Raw genomic sequence first — 24,950 nt, forward strand, 5'->3', positions numbered from 1 at the left:
CTGCTGAGAGGTCCAGAAGATTCAACAGTCACACACCCTTTGTCCATCTCCCAGTACAAGGTATCCATCAGGGCAACTGAGGTATCAGGCCAAGATCCAGGCTGGAAAGAGTCTAAACAATTTGCCTTATCTTGGATTTGTCCAGCCGCCACTCATTCAATGACTGCGCCCAAGAAAGGATCATTTGAAATGGATCAGTAATTACAGAAATATGTAAGTAGGAAAACTCTGCAAAGTAGATGCCTGCTGATTTTGAGCCTGGAAATGTTGAGGTCAAAACATGTGGCTCTGTCAGTATAAGTTATTTTGCTATATTGGTGTAGAGTGGTGGTTCTCAACCTGTGAGTCGGGATCCCAAGTGGGGTCCTTTGGCCCCTTCTGCAGGGTTGTCAGTTTGTGGCCGCTGTTGCGGCAGTAGCAAGCGGCGGGCAGTGTGCCTGTGCGCACACCTGAGGGAGCTTGCCTGACACACCTGCTGTTCCCCACCTCTCCATGAAGCACTGCATGGAATCCAACCGATGGTGGGCAGGCAAACAGGCAGGCGGTGAGGATGAGCCCAAATTGACCAGCTTCGCGGCCAAGAACAGCCGGCGAGGTGACTTGCAACAGCTGTCCCCTGCCCGCTGGCGCAGGCCTCACCCTCTCCGATGGTGGACAGCAGAAGGGTGTGAGAGAGACCATGTAGCTTGCTCAAGCTGCCGCCACGTCTCCTTTCCTTGCCACTCCCCTCTGGGGAAACTGCCTGGTGCGCATCAAAGTTGCCCCTTCTGGCGGGCAGAGGCGGCGATCAGTGGTCGCCTCGATTGTTGTGTGCCTGTGTGCGCCCCTGCATGCACACGCCGCCACCACCAAAGTCACAGCCCCAAAAAGATTGACAACCGCTGTTATAGGGTATTCACATTTAACTGGATGCTCTGTAAAGGTACAACCCATCTGGCACTGAACAAAAAGGAGAAGGAATAGTCTAAACTGCTAACTTGCTTCTTGTTTTTAAAAACAGCAGGTTTGAACTAGGTAGCCTTTGAAAATAAAGGGGTGTTGGTTCACATGTGGGGAAAGGACTGGGATTTCCCCCCATTTCACACTGTGTTGCTACCTAAAAGAGACACTTGGAATTAATTTTTCATGTGGCTATAGAAGACAGGGAGAGGCATGGAAGGGGCAGAGCATCATTAGTAGTTCTTTAGAGATAAAGTTATAAGTAAAATTATTCTGGGATTGTTTTGTTGCTTTTGAAAACATTTTAAATTCTAGTTCTTGTGTAGTATTAATCTGTCGAATTTAAACTAAAATACTGCAGCTTTGTGCTGATAGTTTTCTACATGAGGATAACAATCTGAATGTAAGAACCTACTTTTTATTCTTTGATAGTTTTTTTTAAATCAGTGAGAATGCTTTAATTAGGAGCAATGATAGTCTCATAACATTAAATATGCCATTAGCATAGTTTGGGTGATCTGTCCAATAATCAAGTATCAGGGTCACTATCCAGTATTTTTCCCCAAGTAATTAGTTTTTTTTTAAGCCTGTTTTATCAACGTTTATAGCCCATAGATAAAATGTTCCCAGTTCAGAGGGATAATATGTACTCCACAGACTACAGATCAGCCTCAATCAAATCCATTTTTATGGACTGTTTAATTATACTATGCACTTGCTTGAGTGGAACAAAAGGGAAACCTGTTTAGTTGTTGTTCAATGTCAAGCGGTAATCTGAATGATAATTCTTGATCTGCAAGTTTGAAAGCTAAAATATAATGCAGCAGTAACTCTGGAGCATATGTCTTGCTTTTTTGTAGAAGTAGTTTGTTACTTAGAAATTTTGCTGCACCAGTGTCATATAGTGGTTAGTGTTACACTACGATCTGTGAGACCCAGTTTCTAATTTCTGCTCTGCCATGGAAGCTTACTGGGTGACCTTTGGACGCCACTCATTCTCAGCTAACCCGCTCATTCTTGTGAGGATAAAATGGAGGGGAGGATAATGCTGTCTTTGAGTCTCTTGAGGGAAAGACAGGATATAAATAAAGTAAATAAATTACTGGATTTAGTTAGGAAATTAAAAACAGTTCACTCAGGGTCCCCCCTTTCTTTATATTGTGTATGCCGTATACATGTAGCATGTTTTGAATATTTAAAATTGGTATTAGAAATGAAGAATCATGATATATTTTTTAAATTATTTTATTTATTATTAGACTTGTTGACTGCTGCTCATGGGCCAGATCGCTTGTAGTGGTTCACAACAAAATAGTAAATCCATAGTAAAATAAAAATAACAGTCAATAATAAAAACCCATCCCTCACCCTAATAATCACATTCAACCTGACAGATCTGAATCTGCATGGAGCTTTTATTCCAATCCCAGGTAGATTTAGTCCCTGCCATCTACACTGAATGCGATTTCCATTTTGATTTTGACCAATTTAAATTTTCACTCTGCAACAAGCAGGACTGATTCGGAGTGACCCTACCTTTCCCCCGCGATATCCTGGAGTGTATATAACCCTCGATATTTGAAAAAATCAGCATGAGTAAAGGTGCAGCTCTCTGCTTGTCCCAAACTAACTAGCTGCCTCGAGCCTTCGGATGCTGTAGAAAAGCCCAGATTGGCCAGGACATCAGTTCAAAGGCTTCCTCATTCCCAGGTTGCAAGGCTTCCCATAAAGGGGAACCCCTAACTTCTCTCAACAGAAGCTCCAGAAGCTCTGACTTCTATCAGCAGAAATTTTCCTGTTGGGTTTATTCCCTTTCCTCTGCTGTCTCAAATCCTCTTCCCCCCCCCCTTCAAGAAAAGAGTCTCTTGCTGCACTTGGCTCCCCCCCCCCCCGCTTCCCTAATCATGTGCAGAACACTTTTCTGTTTCAATGGGGGAGGGGATAGAGGAAGACCTGAGTTCAAATAGATCTGAATTCAGTGGGATCTGCAATGGAATAAACAAAGTAAATGCAGAATCAGACCTAGATTCATGCATCAAGGTAGATGTTAAGATGTTTATAGGAGACTATAAACTAAGGACTAAGGAGTAATAACTGGAATACACAGCCACTTAGTCTTAAATTTGCTTAGCCTTCTCCTTTGTGCATGCCCAGAACAATCTACCCATCTTCAGTTCCAGGCGATGGTTGCCATTTTGACACTGCTCTGGTTGCTAGGCATCTCTGAAAATACTGCAGAAACAACTGTGCTTTGATATAGAATATCTGGAACTGTTAAAGCCATTTGCTACCATTATCTGAAAATGAATATCACCTTCAGATTTTCGTAAGGACATCACACTTTTCACATCTCAAGGCATGATGGATATGGACAGAACAGTTACTTTTGACAGTTTCTCATTGTGTTCCTCAGACTTTTGGTTGTCTCTCTCTCTCTGGCAGCTCAAAGCATTTTGCATGCAGGTTGCAATCAGCCACTCATTGATTTTTGTAAGTAAAAATCGCCTTCCATTGACTAAGGTACCTCCCCCCCCCCCAATCACTCCCATTTACTGGTGTGTTCATACTGCCTAGTTAAAGGAGCTACTGGCTTCTTAAGACTAAATGGAAAAGAGTCCAGCAAGTCTTCCTATTTAATATGTTAGTTATCCTGGTAAAACAAACTTGATTTTAAACCAGGTTGCTAAAGAGGCAGCTGTGAAAGATGACCTTGGGGTGGAGAAGAATCAAAATGCCTTTTAAAAAAATTTTTATTTCGCAGTCATATTTAAGATGGAGCACAAGTAAAAATGAAACAAAAAAATGCACCCAGATGTGGTTCATCATTCTGGAAAGGCAAGGAATTTCATTGTTTTAAAATATCTGGGTTTAGGCAGTCAAAACAAATACGAAATGATAAACGACTAATGCCAAAGAAACTGTCATTTTGCCTCATGCTGATAAAATGCAGATGGGAAAATATTTCTCTGCTGTTCTCCTTGTCTTACTGAATCATAGTGTAGCCACTGGAATACTGAATAAATTGGAATATCATTCACCAGACGTGGGATTCCACTGTCTCATCTGAATGGACTACCTGTAGGGTGTGGCTCTTGTATTATCTTGAGGATCTCTGCATTAATATTTTGGAGAAAGGCTGGGGAGGTGGTTCTGGGAATTCCTTGTAGTTACCAAATCAAGACTGAAGACACTCAGCTAGCAAAAAGTGGGGAATTCTCTGAATGGCTTTTCCACGCATGGCTTCTAGTTACTTTTGAGAATGCCCATGCTGTGCCATACCTGGGCAAAAGATGGAAACCGGTACGGACGCTGAGCGTTTTGCTTCTCCATCCATGAGAATTTTTAAAGTATTTTAGGCATTAGGATTGTTCAGCTGCCCCAAATGCCAGCTTGGGGGGGGAGTACAGAGACCACCCCCAAGTGACTGTTTGAACAAGGGACTAAAGAGGCTAGCTCGGAAGACCGAGGCTGGAAGGACTGCGTACGTGTGAGTGAGAGGTAAGGTGAGGCAGAGGTGGAGTGTCGAAACGGCTTGGAGATGGAGAGAGGCAAATGGAGGTGGAAAGGGAGAGTTGAGAGGGAGAGTTGGAAGGACATGGAGATGAAATCTAGTTGTTGAATTGAAAACCAACATGGCTACCCTCTCCTGCTCCTGGGGATCTCCAGGATTAGAAACAGAAAAAGGGAGGAAAGTATAGGGGTGGGGGAGAAGGAAGGTGGATGGGCTGCAGGCACTGGTAGAGAGAATGAATGAGAAAAGGAGGTTCTTGAAGTCATTGTGGGACCCCAGTCTGTTGCAAGGAAAAGAAGTTCAGGCTATGTAAATTGTACTATAGAGCCCACATAGTGTGGATATCTCCATTAATTGCTTTGTTCCATCATAGCATTGTAATCATGTTGCATAGCCATGTTTTGTACAATATCATATTGTCCTGTAAGGCTGTCATCCAATTTCAGTTTTTTTCCCCTGCTGCTTTCTCTGTTTCCTTGATATGTCAATCTATTTTATTAAACTCTTGTTATCTGCCTCTTTTATTCAACCTTCATTTGGTTGTATTTGATTTCATTGTCTTGTGTGTCTTCCCTTGACACTGTATTTTCCATTCTTATCATGCCTAACTTTTTATATTTGGGCTAGTGATAGAGATTTACTTTGGTCTGCCTAACCTTCCTTCCTGATTCCCAGCTGCATCTGTTCTTGACATTGAAAATACTAGAACTTACTACGATCAATTGTTATATAATGATGATGCAGACTCTGATCTCTCTCTGTGTGAACTCCTATAGGAGAACACATTTCCACTGCTTCTCTTCATACAAGAACTGGATAGCTGTAGTGGCATGTTAACCTGGATTTTGTGCCAGTTTCGGGACCCCGGTTGGCATAAAGGTGGCATAAAACTGTTTTAAATCAATAAAAACAAATCTTGATTACAAGGCACATCTGCTTAAGCATTCATTTGTTACATTCAGACCTCAATCTTTACTGTCCCTTGCCTATCTATGAAGCAATGTTGCAATGTCTGGCATACTGTTAAAGCCTGTTGGAAATAACAGTTTTTAGGTCTCCTGGTCTCATCTTTTGTTGTTGCCTATATCTTCCAACTAGAGTTCAAAGCCAGCTTGGTGTAGTGGCTAAGATCACTAACTTCAAATCTGGCAAGCCTAGTTTGATCCCCTTCTCCCCCAAATGCCGCCAGCTGCATGACCTTGGTCTAAACACAGTCCTGATACTATTCTCACAGAGCTGTCTTCTCAGAGTTCTCTCATCGCCATTTACCACACAAGGTGGGGAGAGGAAGGGAAGATGATTGTAAGCTGCTTTGAGACTCCTTTGGATAGTGAAAAACAGAGTACAATAACCAACTCCTCTCCTTCTTAAGTATTTGGTAAGCTTTAGCTGTTTGGTTTCAAAGCCCATAAAGAACTGTATCTGTCTTTAGCTCATTTGGTTTTAGAAGATGTGTCTGTATTTCTGGATACTGCTAAAAGCCTGTATTACATCCATATATTAATATCAACTCAAGTAATACTAGAAATACCAGGTCAGCAGATAAATCTTTGGATCCACATTTTTACAGCAACTCTTTTATGTCATCCCATTTGAGTGCTTGAAATCTAGTATTACAAGTCATATGGGGTATCTCTTGCATATCACAGAACCTAATTTACAATATTAGTTGGGTTTATTTTGATGGCATTTTACAGCAAGTGATTGGAAGTATTACACACTTATTTCCTAAAGCATGGGCCCTTTGCAGCTAAATTAAGACATTTACTGGTTGAAGTTAAAATAGTGTCCCTTAAACTTAGCAATGTATCTGAAAAGCAAAAGCAGATTGACTTGGATAAGAAGAAAGATGCATGAATAGTGGATGACAGTGACAAATGATAATGGGCATGACTGGTTGGGGAAAGAGGTGATCTTGTGCCACAGAGATCATCCACAGGTACAGGTTCTTAAATGAACAATTAACAACCTCATTAGTGTGATAAATAGGAAAGCAAACACTGTATTTAGCACCTGCTTACAAAGAGTGGAAAATATAAACAGGTAATGCAAAGGACCCTACAACAGATTGAAAATGAAAATATTAGCTTCACTGAAATTTTAGTAAAACCTTTTCAGCAAAACCCTCATTGTAGAAAACAGCTGGAAACAGTCGACCTTGGTCTTCCACAAATACAGAAGAGCCTTCATTTTGGCTAGATGTTCCGCATTGCCTTCTGCAGCACTGGAGGGCAGACACAGAAGAACTCCTCTTGCAGAGAGACTATGTTCCTGTCCTCTTAAAGAAGTTGAGACAATAGAACACATTCTCCTCCACTGCCCACTTTACAATGAAGCACGCTCCAAACTTATTTGCCCCCTAATTGACACGATGCCATAGCAAACTAGCGCAGAGCAAATTAGAGAACTTCTTCTCGATTAAAAGCCTCAGATCTCCCTGCAGATGGGAAAATTCTGTGCATTGGTGATTCAGACTCACCAGGAGGACAAGAAATATATTCAATGATTGTGAACTTTTAATCTCTTAAAATTCTAATTCTTTTCTCCCTGTTAATTTTTCATGATATCTTTTAGCTTAATTTTAATACATCCATAAACTGTTTTGAATGTTTGAGTATCATAAGCATTTTTGGTTTTATCCTTTATGTTTTTGTATTCTGGTCTTAACACCATATGACTACCTTGGTTTCACTGCTAATAAAATACTTTTAAATTCTTTATTTAGAAAATATATATTTGCAGAAGCATATCTGAGGCAACTCCCAAAACAATAAAACAAACCAAGCCATTAATAACAATCAAGAAGGTAATAACAGCATGAAGCAAATAGTGAGCAGCTTAAATGATAGTGACAAAACTGTCTCAGGCTTGCACCAGACCATAAAACAGCTACAAATACTGGACCCTTAATTAAAAGCCTGTCTAAAAATAAGTGCTGTCTAATGGAAAGCAAGGTAGGTGCCAGGAAAGCCTCAAACTGGAGGAACCACTACTGAAAAAGCCCTGTTTGTAATCACCATCTGCTTCACTTCTGTGGGCAGTGTGCATCGCCCGTGCGCTGGCATCCATGCCTCCCCCCCCCCCCCCCCCCCCGCAGCACGGCGCTGGCTGCTATGGGCAGGAACAACTGCTTCAGCAGCCAGATTGCACATCCCTAGCAGAAACCTTATCAGGAAGATAGACTCAACAAGACATCAATAGGCAGTCCTAAAACCTCATCCCTAAGCTTTTCAGGACTTTAAAATGTGCCCAAGACAGAGCTCTGATTATCTGACAGTAACTTAAGAGTTACATTTTGGACCAATTAAAGTTGACAACAATAGCCACCATAAAGTGCATTAAAGGAATCTAAGCTACATGGACTCAGAGTACAGATTGCTGTGGCCAAACGTGTTTATTTAAACCATTCTTATCCTGCCAGTCATGGCACTCAAGGTGTTGACCAGCCAGAAAGACATTAAGAGCAAATTTTAAAACTCTGTCTTCTGAAACCAGTTTTCCATGTTGGTATAAAACTATCACAAAACAATAGCTTCCAAATCCCAAAGGGGGCAGTTCAGAATCTCATGGCTAATGATATTAAAAGCCATTGACAGATCCTGGTGAATCAACAGGGTCACATCTCCTTCACCCCCCTCCCCCTCCTGGCACTAAACAACCACTATGATAACCAGGGCCATTTCAGTCCTATAAAGGTAAAGGTAAAGGTATCCCCTGTGCAAGCACCGGGTCATGCCTGACCCTTGGGGTGACGCCCTCCAGCGTTTTCATGGCAGACTCAATACGGGGTGGTTTGCCAGTGCCTTCCCCAGTCATTACCGTTTACCCCCCAGCAAGCTGGATACTCATTTTACCGACCTCGGGAGGATGGAAGGCTGAGTCAACCTTGAGCCGGCTGCTGGGATTGAACTCCCAGCCTCATCGGCACACACCTTCAGACAGCATTTCTGCTGCCTTACCACCCTGCGCCAAAAGAGGCTCTTTCAGGCCAAGTATCTAAGGTGGCAAAATCCTATGGCCTTTCCTTATATTACTATTTTAATATTTTAGCATCAATCAGCCATAGGCTGTCTAAGGTACTGTGGGGAATGCTAGTCAACGACCAGTGTAGCTGACTACCAAGAGCTCTTAGCAATGCTTGGGGAGAAAGGAGGCATGTGAGAATGATGTCAGGTGGTAGTACCAGGTATCAAATGCTCAACAAGTTGGCCATCTGGAAAGGCAGAAATGGAATGCAGGGTCTCCTGAAGATGTGAGGGTATGGTGGCTGAGGGGGAAGAGCTTGCCCTCTGGGAAGTGTATTACAAATAATAAACTACACTGTTTCTCTCCTTCCTGTATTTATATTGATCATAGTCTCTAATGTCCAGCTTTATTTTAATGTTGCATTGAAGTTTGTCAGCAACTAAGGTCATGTCCAATTTTGTCACTCAATTCTTTTCCTTATGTGAAGAAAAATTGTAAGTAAAAATTCAAAGTAAAATAGGGTTATTCAATTTCTTTAATGTTTGTTGAGAACACATACTGTTGCATACACATATACCCCTCAGATTTCTGTTGCCTTCACCGCAGTGTTTTTCACAAGGGTGATTGTAGTGACTCTTTCAGAGTCGCACACATTGCTCCAGTAACATAGTTTTCAAACTGTTTTGAAATGCAAAACTATTGAGTAAATAGAAGACTTAAGAAATATACTTAAAGCGTAGCATCTGGTAACAGCACACATCAGCCTTCCTAGCACAAAAGAAAAACAAGACTGTAAAGAGGAATTTACAAAATAATGTGTGACATAGTGGTATAAACACTTCTCGTCCGATGGAAATGTAGTCTTGGAGGGAGCTGGAGACAATTGGGCTGCAGCAGGAAGCTTTAAACAAAATTATTAGTGCAGATGTGCCGTGGTGGCAACTATTTGTATTGAATTCAATATAAAATGTTGGTACCCAGCGGAAGCACAATGAAGGTCTGAAAACAAAGGAAAGGGACTGGGAAAGATGTTGGTACCAAGAAGAGAATACAGAGTAGCAATAGTACTGAATAATGCAAAATATGAAGTTCTTCTCTGTGTCACGCAGACCTCTTGAGGGAATCTTAGTCCTTGAATCATCTCATTTTGGATTCCTAGGCCTTGGTTACATAGGACTCTATGATTCCCATTGCTAATCTTCATCTCCATTGTGCGGGGTGGGAGTGGGAATCAGTTAATGCCCTCATTGTTCATTGCTGCTGGGTTTCAGCTCTCTACCAGATCAGATAGGCAAGAATGCTGATCTTTTCTTTGTTTAAGTTGATTGAAAAGCAAGACATCTATGCCCCTTGATGACTCTTACTTCCTCTTTCCCCCACAAGAGCATCACTGATCAAGAGCAACACTTCTATTTCTCACCAGTATTCTCGAGACACAAGAAAAACTCAAAGCAAAAGCTGGGATGTACCATTTTGACTTATTCTTTACCAATACTGTGTACTGGCCCATACTTGCTGACTGTTATCTCTGCTTCTGAAAGAGAACTGGAGATTACCTGAAGGTCATATTTGGACATTTCCGTTCCTTCCAATGGAAGTTAAATATCTGGGATTTAGAAAGACTAACCTGCTTGCTTGTTTTCTTTAACAAGCAATAAATGACCCAATGACCTCTAGAAGGTCATTAATAGAAGAAAACAATTGCAGAATGCTTCAGAGGATCAAATAGTTGATTAAGAAGAACAACTAGGAATTCCAGTTTTTGTTTAAAAAATCTTAGCGGCTGCCAGATTTTTTTAAAGAAATTGTGATCAGACAGTTCCCTTTTTCACACTGGTCCTCCCACAGCATTATTTCTTTAGAAAACCTTATATATTATGGCTATTGCAATCGAAGGTTTCAAAAAAGGGAAATGACATACTGAAGCTTTCCTTTTTTCTTTAATGCACTCTGCTATCTTAATGTGTTGCTCTAATGATGCATATCTGCTTCCTTTGTGTTTTCCCTTCTCATTCAGAAACAATCATTAAAGGATCAGAGCTTTGTTTTGTTTGGATTTTTTTTTTTGCTACATCAAAATGCCTGTCCTCACCATTGTTTATAAATCCCTACACCAATTTACTTATTCTTTCCATATAGTTTTCTTCAGCCAAACAGAGACAGTTTCCCAAAGTGTAACTACTCCCCTTGCTGGTGTCTTCAAGTCATTACAATTTTTGTTTTATTTCTAGAATTTCGTCTTGTATGGAAAGAAATTAGTTGTATAAAGAAATGCAGAAGAGCTAAGGGAAAGATGTGCAGCAGCAATTCCGATGGAAATTTATTTGCATATTCATTTACAGTACAAAGTTGGATGTCGCAAATCTTGAATTCCTTGATTGTTAATCTTTCATTTCATAGAAATAGACACGCTACTGAAATCCATAGTTGTTAAAAATTCTCTGGAAATTTTTTGTAAAATGAAAAAAACCCTCTTGTTTGTGTTTGCTGAAGCTCTGTGAGTTGAACTGAAGGACTCCCTTCTGCTACCGCAACTCTTTGAGGGAATTTTCTCATTCAGCAGAATTAAGTCCTCAAATCCTTGGAGGCAACATCAGGGGAAAGGCCTCTTGGCCCTGTTGTTGGCCCTTCAGAGTAACTGGTTGACTGCATTGTGAGTCTGGATGCAAGATTAAATGGATCACTGGTCAGATCTAGCAGGTCTTCTCTTAGGTTCTTCAGTGCATGGGGAGAAACTCTGTTAACTGGAATCGCAAGAACCTTATTTTAGCATGAGGTTTTCCCTAAGTGGAATGTGACTTACTTCCAACATAACATCCTGAAGTCCTTTTCCTGAGACTGAAGAGACCTCACAAACAGCATGGGGCCAATAAGTGAGAGGAGGAATTGGCATAAATGGCATCCTTATCCAATGAAAGTAAATCTGCCATCAGAAATGTAATATAGACTCTAAGTCACTATTTATAAGTTCCTTTTCTGAAAAGCACCCATGAATGCGTACAAGTAAAGAAAAAAGCCAATGTTGCTATTAATACCTTGGTTTTATCTTTTCAGGGGAAAGGGTGGCTACAAATATTTCACCTTTCTGTATTAGCTCAAGGCCTCTTGTAATCACATTCACATTAGGACTATAAATATCATTAATACTTAGTAACCAGAGCTTATTAAAAATAAAAACCACGTAAAACAGTGATTCAGTGCTAACGATATAACCTACCCCCCCACACACACACACAAACGCACAATTTTATTTTAGTAACTGCCTGCCAAAGGCCTGCTGACATATAGTGGTCTTGCCATTCTTTTGGGGGGAAATGTCTTAGCTTGAATGACATGGCTCTTCCTTAACTTGAAGCAGGGTCCCCTCTAAAGATCATAATAGAGAGGGTGGATGCTGCTCAGGTGTTCTAGGTCCAAAGTGGCTTGGAAGTCAACCATATGGCTGAATGGCTGAAATACACAATCAAAATTCAGAGGTATGTCCTCTGTGCTCAGCAGGATAGCCCTTCCTATTGCTCCACCTCCCCCTGAAGTGCTTAATGCAGCAACAGAAGTGGAGTGGAGGTTACTTGTTTGAGAAAACAAGTCAGAAGTCCTCCTGGACATATGCGGCCAAATGTGACTAAGCTATAGATGTAGTCTGAGTATAAATTGAATCACAGGAAAAATGTCTGATATGCATGCTCCAGTAAAAAAAAAAATAGAGAAGTCCAGAGGTAGTTGGGGAAAAATGGAACATTAGGTAAACCACTGGTTCCTCTGATGGAGCATCCTGTTTCTTACTGTGGCCATGCAGTTGCCCAGAAGACCCACAGCAAGGGCACAGAGATCAAAGCCTTTCTCCCATTGATGACATTCGACGATATGCTACCTCTGAACATGACCGGCTTCTTTAGTGGCCAAGTATCACATCAGTTATGCAAATGATGAAAATTACTAATATGAATGAGAAGTATTATAAAATTTATTAAATAAAAGGAAAAGGATTTAAACTTCAACAGTCATGAACCCATCAGAAAGCCATTTTACATGCAGCTGTTTGACACGGGTTTTATCCATTTATAGGTAAGCAGAAGCCTGGATATATTTTTGGTGTTATTCTGTATCCTCCTGCATAATTTGACCATAAGCTGCTTGCTTTAATCATTCTTAATTATGTTTTTTGCAGACTCTAGTCATTATCTTGGAGAATGAATATTCTGTTCTACTTCAAAAAAGCAACAATTAAGCAGTTATAAAATTTGGAGTGGGAGGGAAGGCGGGATCAGCTCACAGAATCATAGAATCATAGAAACATAGGGCCACACAGGCCATCTAGTCCAACCTCCTGCTCAACGCAGGTCCAGCCCAAAGCATTCTAAAGCATCCAAGAAAAGTGTGTATCCAACCTTTGCTTGAAGACTGCCAGTGAGGGGGAGCTCACCACCTCCTTAGGCAGCCTATTCCACTGCTGAACTACTGAACTACTCTGACTGTGAAGCTAGGCACGATCAGTATTTGGAAGGGAGATCACTAAGGACGAATCTGCAGAGGAAGGCAATGGCAAACCAGATCTCTTTCTCACTTGCTGTGGTTGCCATAAATCAGTTGTGACTTCACAGCACTTTACTCACACAAAACCAGGAGCAGGAACAATGAATGCTGTCCTGCGAAGTTTAACTGGCATTTTGTTGTCATTTAAAAACTGAATTATCTTCTCCTTCCCTGCATACTAAGTACATTAAGAAGAAGCAGAAGAAGCAGCAGCAGCAGCATTGGTACATAAATGCCACTTTTCTCTACCAGAAGGAGTCTCAAACTGGTTAACAATCATTTTCCCTTTCCTCTCCCCACAACAGACACCCTGTGGGGTAAGTGAGGCTGAGAGAGCCCTGATACTACTGCTCAGTCAGAACAGCTATATTACTGCAGTGGTAAGCCCAAGGCCACCCAACTGGCTGCATGTGGAGGAGGAGCGGGGAATCAAACCCAACTCGCCAGATTAGAAGTCAATTGTGACTCAACAGCACATTCTTCTGACTCCTTTAAGGGAATTTGCTGTACTTGAACCAATGCTACAATCCTTACTACTGACTACTCAAGCACTTCATTGAGCATTTGAAAGATCATATCAGTAGCAATATAGTTTTGAAACTTTTATGTTTGAAACAAAACATTTATGGAAACAAAGCATGAGGGTCTCATTTGCCTGGTTTGATCCTCTGAAGTATATTAGATAGCCCTGTAACAGAACTGAACTTACCTGTTTATTCAGACGTGGTCTCAGAGGGACAATTAATGGCATAACTAGGCTTGGTCTATTAGTATGCGAAGAATGGATAATAAAACTTTAAAACAAATGTATTCATATTGACAATATTTGGGGATATACATTTGTGAAACATTTTCTGGCATTTATGTTGTCACTAGAGGGCACTTTACCACACAGAATTACCTTTATTAGTTTGCTCCTTAACAAAAGGGGCCACTTATTTCTGTGAAGAGATTTTGCTGCATAAAAAGTATATTTAAGTCTCATTCTGAAACACTCATCTTAAAAACAGGATAGCAGTAGTAAAAACCACAGGAGCTGCTTTCGTCATGATAGTCAGTGAAGAATTTAACAGACTTTTAGTATAATATATATAAATAGTAAATGAATATACTGGAAATATTGATGAGGTACAACTTTAATTCCAGTTTTTCTGTTTTTCAGCAGAAACCCATTTGTGTTTCAAATGAACCCAAAGGGTGCACTCAGGTGAGCCTGTGCCTGTGCAAAGTTGAATGACTAACTCTGGCCTCTTCTCTGTTATAGTCTGCCATCTGTACTCATACACATCTTTTCCATTGGCTTGAATGTGGTTATTTTGCCAGTGGTATGCAGCTTATAGCCAAACAAGTAAATTTAAAGTATAGGAAAAAACTGGAATAGGATAATACTGTTCAAAATCTATAGCTGATTCCCTCCCCCTTGGGGGTTAATTTGTCTAACGTTCATGAGCAAACTCCAAATATAACAATTTTAACAAGTGGCTGATACCTACCAAGACTGTGTTATTCATCAAATATGGAGTTTTATACTGTTCTGGTCTGGTGCCCGCATGATTCTTTCCCACTCAGAGACAATCTCTGTATACGGAAAACCATTTACAATGCCACTTTTATAGTGTGGAGTGAGGATTTTTTGTTTGCTTTTGGTACTGGCTTAGGAGAGAGCTTCAGGCAATAGAACTGTGGAATAAAAAGTACAGACTCTGCTCGTAGGCAGTTAAAAAAGCCAAGACCTTTAGGGAGGGAGAAGAGGATCTCTCAGTGTGTTTGTGTGCTTACTCTAAAAACCACCACAAGCGGACTAAGTTGGATTGGGGCTACTACATAGTTTTCTGAGCAAAGCCGCTTCAGTTCTCTGTTCTCTATGCTGTAATTAGAGTAAGCAGAGAAAGTGACTGGCCTCTTGTCATCTTTCCCTACCAGAGTGTCAGCAATGCACAGAAATGCCCTTACCCTGCCAGTTGTGCGGCATGCACCACCTGTCACAACCAGTGCCTCCTTCTATATCATTTCACCTCCCCCACACACACACACCACCTTTGCTGCTGCTGACAACAGACTTGATCATGCCCAGCACACAGTTCAGCCAGACATTGATATATTTCTCAGATCAAACTGGAAATTAAGGGGTGCGTGCTACCCTGGTGTTTCTCTTATATTATTATTCCAACAGTCTGCCCCAAATTCAAAGCTGTCATTCATTGATGGTACAAAGTTTGAGTCCAGTAGCACCTTTAAGAGCAATAAAGTTTAATTCTGCATGGAAGCTTTCATATGTATGCACACTTCTTCAGTGGTACCCCTGGACACAAATTTTGTTCTACTACTTCAAGTCAATATGGCTAACCACCTGAATCTATCTCATTGATGGTAGTTCAGTCGTCAACACTGGCACCTATTCTTAATAGACTACCATAGATTTTGGAATATGTTTTTGAAGAGCAGTGCAGCAGAGTATTTGGGGGGGGGGTGTATTAACAAGTGATCACGCAACATTCATGGCCAGTGCTCATCGCAGTCTGGATCATGTAGAATTAAAAAAAACACCTTTGCCAGAGCCCCAAACTGAACCCACCACTACCTACACCCACCGCATGGCTATTGCTTGGGGTAAAGCAGAGAGAGAGAGAGAGAGAGAGAGAGAGAGAGAGAGAGAGAGAGAGTTCGTTCCTCTTTAGCCTGCCTTGGATTCCCAGCACAGGAGGTGACAACAGGCACACGTATGAGTGGAACAGTCGTGGGAGAGCAGCCAGCTAAAGCATCTAGTCCAGAGTCATGTCTAAGTCAATGTACGGTGAAAAACTTGAACTGAGGAGTACTTTGAAAGAATATCCATTTGGTCAGATGAGCTTCTGAATCTGTAAAGTAGCTATTTCCTGGCTACAGAAAGTTTACAATTGGATGCTCAACTAGAGCTGTTATTGCAACCACTGTTTGCTTCCTTTTTGCCAGAGCTGCCCCTTTCTATGAAATCAGTATGATGTTTCTAAATTTTTACAACTGTACAGGCATTTTGCTTGCACATCATAAAAACTACTCTTGTGGTCTGCTTTTGCATTACTGGCAATAACAGGCACTCAAGGCAACTGGCCAAATGTCTTCCTTACTCCTGCCCTGTAGGCAAGCTATTCAAGCTATGGGGAGATGTAAACTGAGAGTTCCCTTGGCAGATTGCTGTGCCTTGCCTACCTGCTGCTGCCAGTCATGACGGGCAAATTAGGCATGTTGGTATTCTGACGCTCTGCTTTGATGCTAAGTTATGCAATTTGTAGCAGTGTTAATTTAAAAGACTTCGGCCCACATAGTGTGCTCTGGCACAACTATATATTTGTTAATAGGTCTACTTTCTGTTTTGTCAACTAGTTTTTGCATACTGTTCAAGTCTGAAAATGGTAATTTTATCAGTACATGTAAATAATACGCATCATAGTAAACATTGCTGGTCTGGAAAAATCAAAAGTTCTGCATAAATTCCAGGTATTTATTTGTTCATTATTTATTGCATCAGTCATGAGCAGAAAAACAAGGGGCTTGATATATATATATTCATTGAATAGATTTTCCCTCTTGAAACTAATTACTTTCAGACATACAGGGAGCTTCAGGCTCTATGGGATGGGTTTCATCACTGAGGTAAAAAGTTACATCAGTCATTTTAGATTTCATTGGAGGGGAAGGTTTTTCAACACTGTTTAAAGGCCTGCTCTAGGATATATTCAATATTAAACATCTAAAAAGCACTTTATACCTCTGTAGGATTTTCCCCATAATATCTCGTAATAACTATAACAGTACTATGAACTCAGGAGCACCAGTATTTCTCACCCACAAACTACACAGTGAGTGTCTAGAAACAATTAAATAGGCTACCTAGGCAAAACTCTGTTTTTTTAAAGGGCAGTAGTACAATGGTCCATATATGTACTGATGTTTAAAGAATGATTTGCTAATGTTCTGTCACTATTAAGCAGGTATAAGTCCACACTGTCCTTTGCCGCAGTTCACTTTTCTGAACCTCAACGATAAACATGGAGAAACAGAGTTCTGGCAAAGTTATTTATTTGTTTGTTTGTTTATTATTTGGTTTATATCCTGCCACCCTCATAACTGGTTCACGGCAGGTTACAAAGTTATAACAACTTTAGAGTCTTGTTTGTGATTGTCCACTGCCTTCTGAGCTATCATCTGAGACCCCACATGTGGCCTGAAATGCCCTTATTGCAAAGCATATCAAGTATATTTCTATTGTTCACTATTTCTAGTTATTTGTTTATTTTTTTAGATCTTTATACCACCCTCCCATACAGCCCAGGTATCCCGAACTCTGGTTTACAAAGAAAACCAAAGAAATCTTACAGTAATAAAATGAAACAATGAATATCATCACTGGCTTCTCTGCAGTGATGAGGGGCCTCATAGGTAGCAGCTAGGCCAGCAGTCTGATTGACCACTGCTGCCTGAAGCCATGTGTCATGGCAGCACTGGATAGATAGGCAGGGCAGAGGTCACTGCCTCAAGGAGTGGGCTTGGGGTAGCAAAGTGGAGATGGTAGGGCCACTCTAAAAAAACCAACTGTTGGGGAAAGGCATTGTGGCACTAAGGAAACCTTCAAGCTGTAGTTTTCACCACATCCACTCAGGAGTGAGCTGCTGCTAAGCCCTGGAAGAGGGACAACTATCCTGTCAGACCTAGAAATAGCAAGAGAAATGCATTGGCCCCCAGGCCCATAGCATGATTGGCCAGCTAGGCAGCTGTTGCTCATCACTGTCCTCAACCTGTCTCACTGCTGCCCTAGTCCAGCACTGTAGGAAGATGGGTTGTGGGAGCTCTTCAGCTTCCAGAGGTGGTGGCAGAGGTAAGGGGCAAGCACAAGCAGCAGGGAAGAGGGGGCAAAAGGCCATGGGAAAAAAGGGAAAGGTTCTGGGGGGCAAAAAAATGAAGAAGAGTTGATTTATTATGCCCTGCTTTTCACTGCCCAAAGGAGTCTCAAAGCGGTTTACAATCTCCTTCCCTTTCTCTCTCCACAACAGACACCCTGTGAGATGGGCGGGTCTGAGAGAGCTCTGACAGAAACTACGCTGGAGAACAGTTCTAACAGGACTGTGACTAGTCCAAGGTCCTTGAGCTGGCTGTGTGTAGGGAAGAAGGGAATCAAACACGGCTCTCCAGGTTAGAAGCTGCCGTGCTTGTAGGGAAGGGCTGGGGAGGAATGGGATGGACAGAGAAGGCAGCATGAGCTTGAAGCTGCCTTTGTGCATGACCTTAAGGAGAAGGAAGGTTTGAGGCAGCCAGTCCACTTCCAGAACTGAAAGCTCAGTTCAGTAAACTGCCAAAGGGATCAAGGATGCAGGCATAATGAAGCCCACCCACCCCCAAGCTCAGAAAACAACCCCCCAAAAATTTTAATTATATTTTCTGTCTAGATTCTATTGCTGGAAGGTGATAAAACAAGCTTCATGAAACAAGTTGTGCAAGCAAGCATCTGTTGGGGGAGGGGGTCAAAAATCCATGCAGTATATTTGATTAGGACTAAAATATCACAAAACAGTAAGCAAGCGTTCCCCAGAACAGATGAGATGAATCTCTCTTGGAAAATCCTTATATCCTGTGAAGTGATGCAGCTTCCTTGGGATAGTTATTCCTCTGCTGAATGATAAATCCTGGGTAAACTGTTTTGCTGATCTTTGATCGTCATAAATGTTGATGATAAGTACTGTACTTAGTGGATCTGCATTTACTAGGAATACAAACAATACTTATGTGCTTCTTCTGTATAATAGGTTTATTTCTGTAATGCTAATGATGCAAATCATTGTAAAGAAATTAAGATGTTTGTATCTCTGTCTCACAAAAGGTGTAATCTGTATCTGTATCTACCACATGAGGGCTAGATTTAAAGCAATATTTTGCAGTAACAGAGTCTAAAGTGATTACTGGAGTAGCTAGACAGGAATCCAGCTGTAAGGATTATTTATTTTCTTTAGATTAGATATTTATACTTTGCTTTTCTTCCCAGTGGGGATGCAAAGCTGCTTACACATTCTCCCTTCTCCATGGCTGGGAAATGATGGGTAATGTTTTTATTGTATTTATTGTATTTGTGGTTTTTAATTGTTTTTAATCCTTTGTAAACTGCACTGAGCCCACCTTCGTAGGATGGGTAGAGTAATAATCTAAAGCAGCCTTTCTCAGCTTAGCATTGAGAAACCCCTGACACATTCTTCAGGCTCCAGGAAACCTCATAAATGATGCAATCATGCGGAATATAGTTGGGAAGCATAGCTGGGTACTCACCCTTTCCCACCCTGTCCAGGCCCATCATTGGCCACTTTGTGTGTGTGTGGGGGGGGGGGTTGACATGACCATATATGATCATATCACCCACTAAATGTTTAATGCATTTAAAATATATATTAAAATTAATTAACCCCAACCATTTGGGAAACCCTTCCATGGCCGTCAAGAAACCCCAGGATTTCACAAAACTCTGGTTGACAAAGCCTGATCTAAAGTATCTTCACAACAACACTGTGTAGTAGGTTTTTCTGAGTGGACCAAAGTCACTCAGCAGGCTTCCATGGCAGAATGGGGATCAGACCAGGGTCTGCAAATCCCAATCCCACCGTTACATCATATCATTTTGGTGCCCTTGGACTCATTGTTTGCTTTTGTTGCAGCAGATTGGCCTTGTTACTCCTCTGGAATTAGGACATAAGAGTAAGATCCAAACTATAATATGTTTGTTCATGGATCATGTCAGGTTTCTCCCAACCTGACTTGCTTTCCTTGTATCCATACCTGAACTTTTAATTATCCATGTGCCATATGGCCCAACTGAGATCAGGAATGGAGATAGAAAGGAGGCTCATACCTTCCCCCCTACACCATTTTCCCAAGCTAAAATGGCCCTGGTGAGTGCTTTACCCCTATTCTCAGGCTGCAGCACACCTTGGGACCACAGTTCCTATCCAAATGGGGCCCTGTGGTATTTATTTAAGTTTCCTTAGCTGCCATGGGGCTGTAGGGAAAGCAAGTTAGGTTAAGAGAACCTGGACCTGACTTGCGGCCAGATGTTTCCTGTGATTTGACTCTTAAGTGGTAAAGCTTCTCCCATGACATAAAAAATGGCCCTTCTGGTCCAGTAAATGTAAATGTAATCCTGAATGCAGTTTCCGACAGAGGCCATCCAGATACTTCTAGGAAACACACAAGCAAAACATGATGGCAACTGGTTTCTCCCATGGTTGGCCTTCCAGGGATGTATGCTGTTTCTGAACATGGAGGTTCTATTTACCATAGCTAACAGAGATTGCCCAGTTCACCATCCCTGTAATTCATTTTTTTAAATGTATAATGGTTAGACTTTTTAGCTCAGCCAGCATGATGTACTGGTTAATCAGTGGTCGCCTCTAATCTGGAGAATTGGGTTTGATTCCCCACTCTTCCACATGCAGCCAGCTGGGTGACTTTGGGCTAATCACAGTTCTCTTAGAACTGTTCTCACAGAGCTCTCTCTGTCCACGTTTCTCACAGGGTGTCTGTTGTGGGGTGAGGAAGGGAAAGATGTTTCTATGCATTCCCTGAATAACTTTGGGTCATCTATCAACATATTGTACCTCACAAGATTATTGTGAAACCAATATGTGTTGCCCTGAGCTCATTGGATAAAAATGTAATATTACACATGATATGAAACTTAAAAGTGATTTCCCCACAATGCTGTCAGTGTATGGATCTTCTTGGGGACAACTGTCCTGCAGGCCCAGATTTAACTTTAGTAAGGAGTTATGGTTCAGAGCACTGGACAAGGACCTGGAACACCTGGGTGCAAATTACTTCCTGGCATCCAAGCATAACATGCCACAAAGAGTACTGTGAACACTGAAGAGGTGCAAGGCAGTCAAGAGTTGATAGAAAGTGATTTAAGGGGGGGGTGTAAAGTCAGGAGGACGGGTACGAATGTTAACTACATAAATGAGCAGCATATAACATTAAATATTGTGCAACTTTTGTTGTCTAAAATGTGATCCTGTCAAGGATAGGCAATTTTCTTCAGCAGCTTCCACGAACTGATGTGCTAGTCCTCGGCGACCAGGATAGTTTCCTATTCAAAGGCAATTGTGGCTTGCCTGTGCTTATTGTAGATTTATTTATTTAAAAGTCTGTTGCATCTCCTAACCAGACAGAATCTTGACATAGACCACAACAAGATTATTAAAATACTAGCTTTTAAGCCCGCTGTAGTAAAAATACAGTGGGTGTTAGTGGGCAGGCAGGTGGGTGGGGTGTGGGAGGCATTCTGGTGGAGTGGGGGAGAGTTGACAGTGGACGTGGGCAGGACGTGGGCAGGCCGTGGGCAGGCCGAGACCTACCTGGGTGTTGTTGAGGGGCCTGACAAGGTGGTGATGGCGTCCCCATGTAGGTGTGGGCACGAACAGATGGAATAGAGCAGAGGCAGCATGGCGTCCTCCCATGGGGGTGATCTTGGGGTGGTGGGGTGGTTTGCAGGTGACGGCCACTCCTCGTGGTGGTGCATGTTGAGAGGGCGGGGGCAGCTGTGGGTCCTCTCAGTTGGCGTTCATGTCCAGCAAGGCACCTGGAGGCAGCCAAAGCAAGCATTAGCGGTGGCGGGGTGCAGAGCGGCGTGGTGTTGTGAGTGGGCCCCACGGGCGGATGGCAGACTGCAGTAGAGGCCGCTGGAAGGGCTCAGCTGGTGAGGTGGCAGTGTAGGCCTGGTGTAGGCAGTCGCTGCGCAGAGGCTGGGAGTGGGAGCAAGGCAATGGCTGCGTGGCCACCTCCTCTGAGGTGGGGGTAGCCATCCAGCCGTGGAAGTGGCATCCTCGGTGACCAGGAGCCATCTGGCAGCAAGGGCATTCTGGCAGCTCACGCGCGGCTCGCAGAGCTGGGTGCTCTGGGGGCCGGCCCCATCCGGGTGCATCCAGTTTGGCCCGCTGGAGCGGCAGAAGTGCTGGACAGACAGGGGCTTCCCGTCCTGGACAGTGCCTGGACCGCAGGCTCTTGACCTGGTCAGCACCACCCAGATGGCCATTTCTAAATTATAAAGAGGAAATATGGTAAGGATAATGAAACTAAATGCCACTTCCAAAAAGACAATAACAACCCTTTCCCCATCCTTTCAACAGATTTGTTCTCTTAACATTTGTTCCACTTGCGGAAGCAGAGCTTCTCCGTTTTCCTCTTCCCACAGCAACCTCTTGTGTCTCCCCCCCCCCCAAAACGTGATAGGCAAAGGCTCACTGAGCCATGTGGGTCAAGGATCTGTAATGAGGACAAGGATCAACAGAATGCTGTATAGATCTGAGTCTCCATCCACAAACCCATATTTCAAAGCACCTGTGGCCTTTGTTTGTTAGTTTCCCCTGTCCCCAGGACTGCATTTCTGGGGGATCACAGGAATATCCTGAAAGAAACTTGAAAGAAAGGAAATGTCCAATTCTGCCAGCAAAACAGAGGTGGGATGCAACAGAGCCTTAAAGTTAGCATGTGTTACCTTAACCAAAACGTGCCATTTTTCCAAGTCTTATTTCTTCTAATGAAAATATTTGAAGAAAAATAAAAGGACAATTGTAAACAGCAATTGCGGATGACATATCTTAACACTGCATTAAGAATGTTTTATTAGTATCAAGAACTTTAAGAATTGTAGGAACTGTGGAGCGAGTAAGAATTGAAAAACGAAAGCAATACTCTCAGTAGGATTAAAACCTGAGGCTTAAAAGGGAAAGTTTTAATCAATTTGTTACTGCTCCAGCTCTGAGGGGAGAAGGAAAACAATACCATATCATGCAGAAGCATGTTTGTAGGATGGCTCCGAATAGAAGTTTAATTTTAACTTTGTTTTCTTCATGTATACCTTTAAACTATGTTACATTTGTATTTTGAGTGTGTAGGAGCATCTGTGGGCTACACCATGGTTTTTGGTGGCATAACTTCCCCCCAGTTTGGCGGGGGGGAGGTTCCCTGGCTGGGTCCACTCCTCCTTCCCTGCAGATGCAGAGGTTTGTGTGGGTAGTGTCCTGCCATACTTTGGAGCAGCTGATCAGCTTCCAGTCTACTTTTGCTTCCCCTGCTGAGGCTTATGCTATCAATATGGGGGGACTGAGAGAGTGAAGTACATTCAGAATCTCTATATTATATATGTTGGCTTCCGTACTGATTAATCCCTTTCATCTTGGTCTTTATTCTCTTTAGGCTTATACATTGTTTTCCCTGCTGATGCTACTTGTCATGTATCCATGGCACAGTGCCACAATTAGTGAAGATGTTTGTCTTCTTTCTGTCTTGGGAGCTAGTTATCCTTGTAATCCAAAACCAGCAATTGTAAATATCCCAGTGACACAGTAAATAAATCAGTATGTGAGGCTAATTGAAGCCTTCATGCTGTCAGGTGAATAATTTAAACACTCCTTTTGTTCTATTTATCTCCCATATTTTAAAAATATTGGCTACACATGCTAGCCCTTTCTCCTCAAATGGAAAAGGCCCTTGGAAGAAAGAAAGGCTGCACAACTAAGTCTCCATAGAGAAACAAATCTTTTCCAGGTTTTTGTTTGTTTTTTCTCAATGAAGAAGAGTACTGGAATATTGGCTGATGCAATTTTGATCAGACAAAATGAACATGCCCTTAATATTTTCTGAGGCTAAAATAATCAAAAATATTTATATATTTATGTAGAGCATTGATCATTTTTGATACTGTGTGACTCGAATATACATATTTGAAATGGGCAGTTGGATTCCATGGCCATTGGGGAAATTTTTTTAAAGTCTTATTAAAGAATGGTTATTAGTATTTAAGCATTAGTATTGGATGCAGATTTTTAAATGGCTCAATGTCTGTTGCCCATGTTTCTAATCACTTTAATAAAGAAAAGCCAACCATGGCCCATTTAGTTTTTTTGGTAGTGAAGCATAATAGAAGTAATAGCAAAAGCAAAGTTTATCCTTGATAGGGTTTCTTTCTAAATTAAGTCCCTTATGAGAGGGTGGTATAGAAATTCAAGAAAATAAATAAATAAAATAGTTTAACTTCCTGTTGATATGAAGGATATGAAGTCATGGCAGGTTGCCCCACCTCTTCCTGCACCCACACGGGGGAGCATTTGGCCTGGTGCACCTCATCCACCCCTGATTTGTTTTCCTGCACGGGAGCTAGGGCAGTGAAGTTCCCAGTGTGTAAATGGTCATAGTGGCTAGAATATTGCATATGGACTTGTGAGACCTGAATTCAGATTCCAGCTCAGCCAATAAGTTCTCTAGATGACCAGGGCCAGTTGCTAAGTTTAAACAATCTCATAATGTTGTTATTATTAGTACAATAAAATGGATAGGGAGGGGGACTCTGTGTATCCTTGCAAAGCAAAGACATGATTTTTAAAAATTAGATAGTGCTGTAGGAGTTCTTTTTGAGGAACTGCAGGATTATTTCCATCTGAAGACTGTAGAGCTGGGCCACAATGAAGCCTGAGTGACATGCAGGAAGTTCAGATTGATTGACACAGACATGTAGCACTGCTTCAGAGTCCAAAGCAAAGAGCAAGCAAGGCAGACTCTTCTCCAAAAGATTCTTAAGCAGAAATTACATTAGACTCTTTCATTTAGCCCAGAACACGCTCATTTCATTGAGAGACAAAACTCAGAAGTTAAACTGAAGTTTGAGGCTTGAAGATCAGAGTGTGATGCTGTGGAGACTATGGTTTTCCCAAGGCCTGCAGTTTTTCTTGAGAGGCCTCTGGATACGATTGTAAAACCTACCAGATTGTCACCACATGGATACTGTATTGTTATTTGAAACCTCAGTGTGTTCTGGCTACAGTCTTCTTCCCTGTTCCCTTTGGACTCAGATACCACCGCTTATAGAAACTGGTATTTCACTTAGAAATTACTTTTCAACAACTTATTTGTAGTAAGTGTAGCTAAAGCCAGTACAAGCTTTGATGGAATGATTACCTTTTGCTTTACAAAGAATGGGTAAAATGAA

General features: G+C 41.8%; 1 protein-coding gene across 6 annotated transcripts in view; it reads left to right on the forward strand.

Annotated features, from left to right (window-relative positions):
- CHST9 (carbohydrate sulfotransferase 9) overlaps positions 1-24,950 on the forward strand; it is an 83,632-nt gene that overhangs the window by 28,252 nt on the left and 30,430 nt on the right. The window contains exons 3-4 of one of the 6 annotated variants that reach the window (XM_077352545.1): positions 14,112-14,156; positions 17,980-18,118. The exons of 4 other annotated variants lie outside the window; for them this stretch is intronic. In XM_077352545.1, coding sequence (XP_077208660.1) covers positions 14,112-14,156; positions 17,980-18,118 — 184 coding nt within the window. Of the gene's footprint in view, positions 1-14,111; positions 14,157-17,979; positions 18,119-24,950 lie in introns of those variants that run through there. One more of the 6 variants, XM_077352550.1, reaches the window with a different exon arrangement.

Source organism: Paroedura picta, chromosome 9, assembly GCF_049243985.1.
Source record: "Paroedura picta isolate Pp20150507F chromosome 9, Ppicta_v3.0, whole genome shotgun sequence".
In the NCBI taxonomy this organism is placed as follows: Eukaryota; Metazoa; Chordata; class Lepidosauria; order Squamata; family Gekkonidae; genus Paroedura; species Paroedura picta.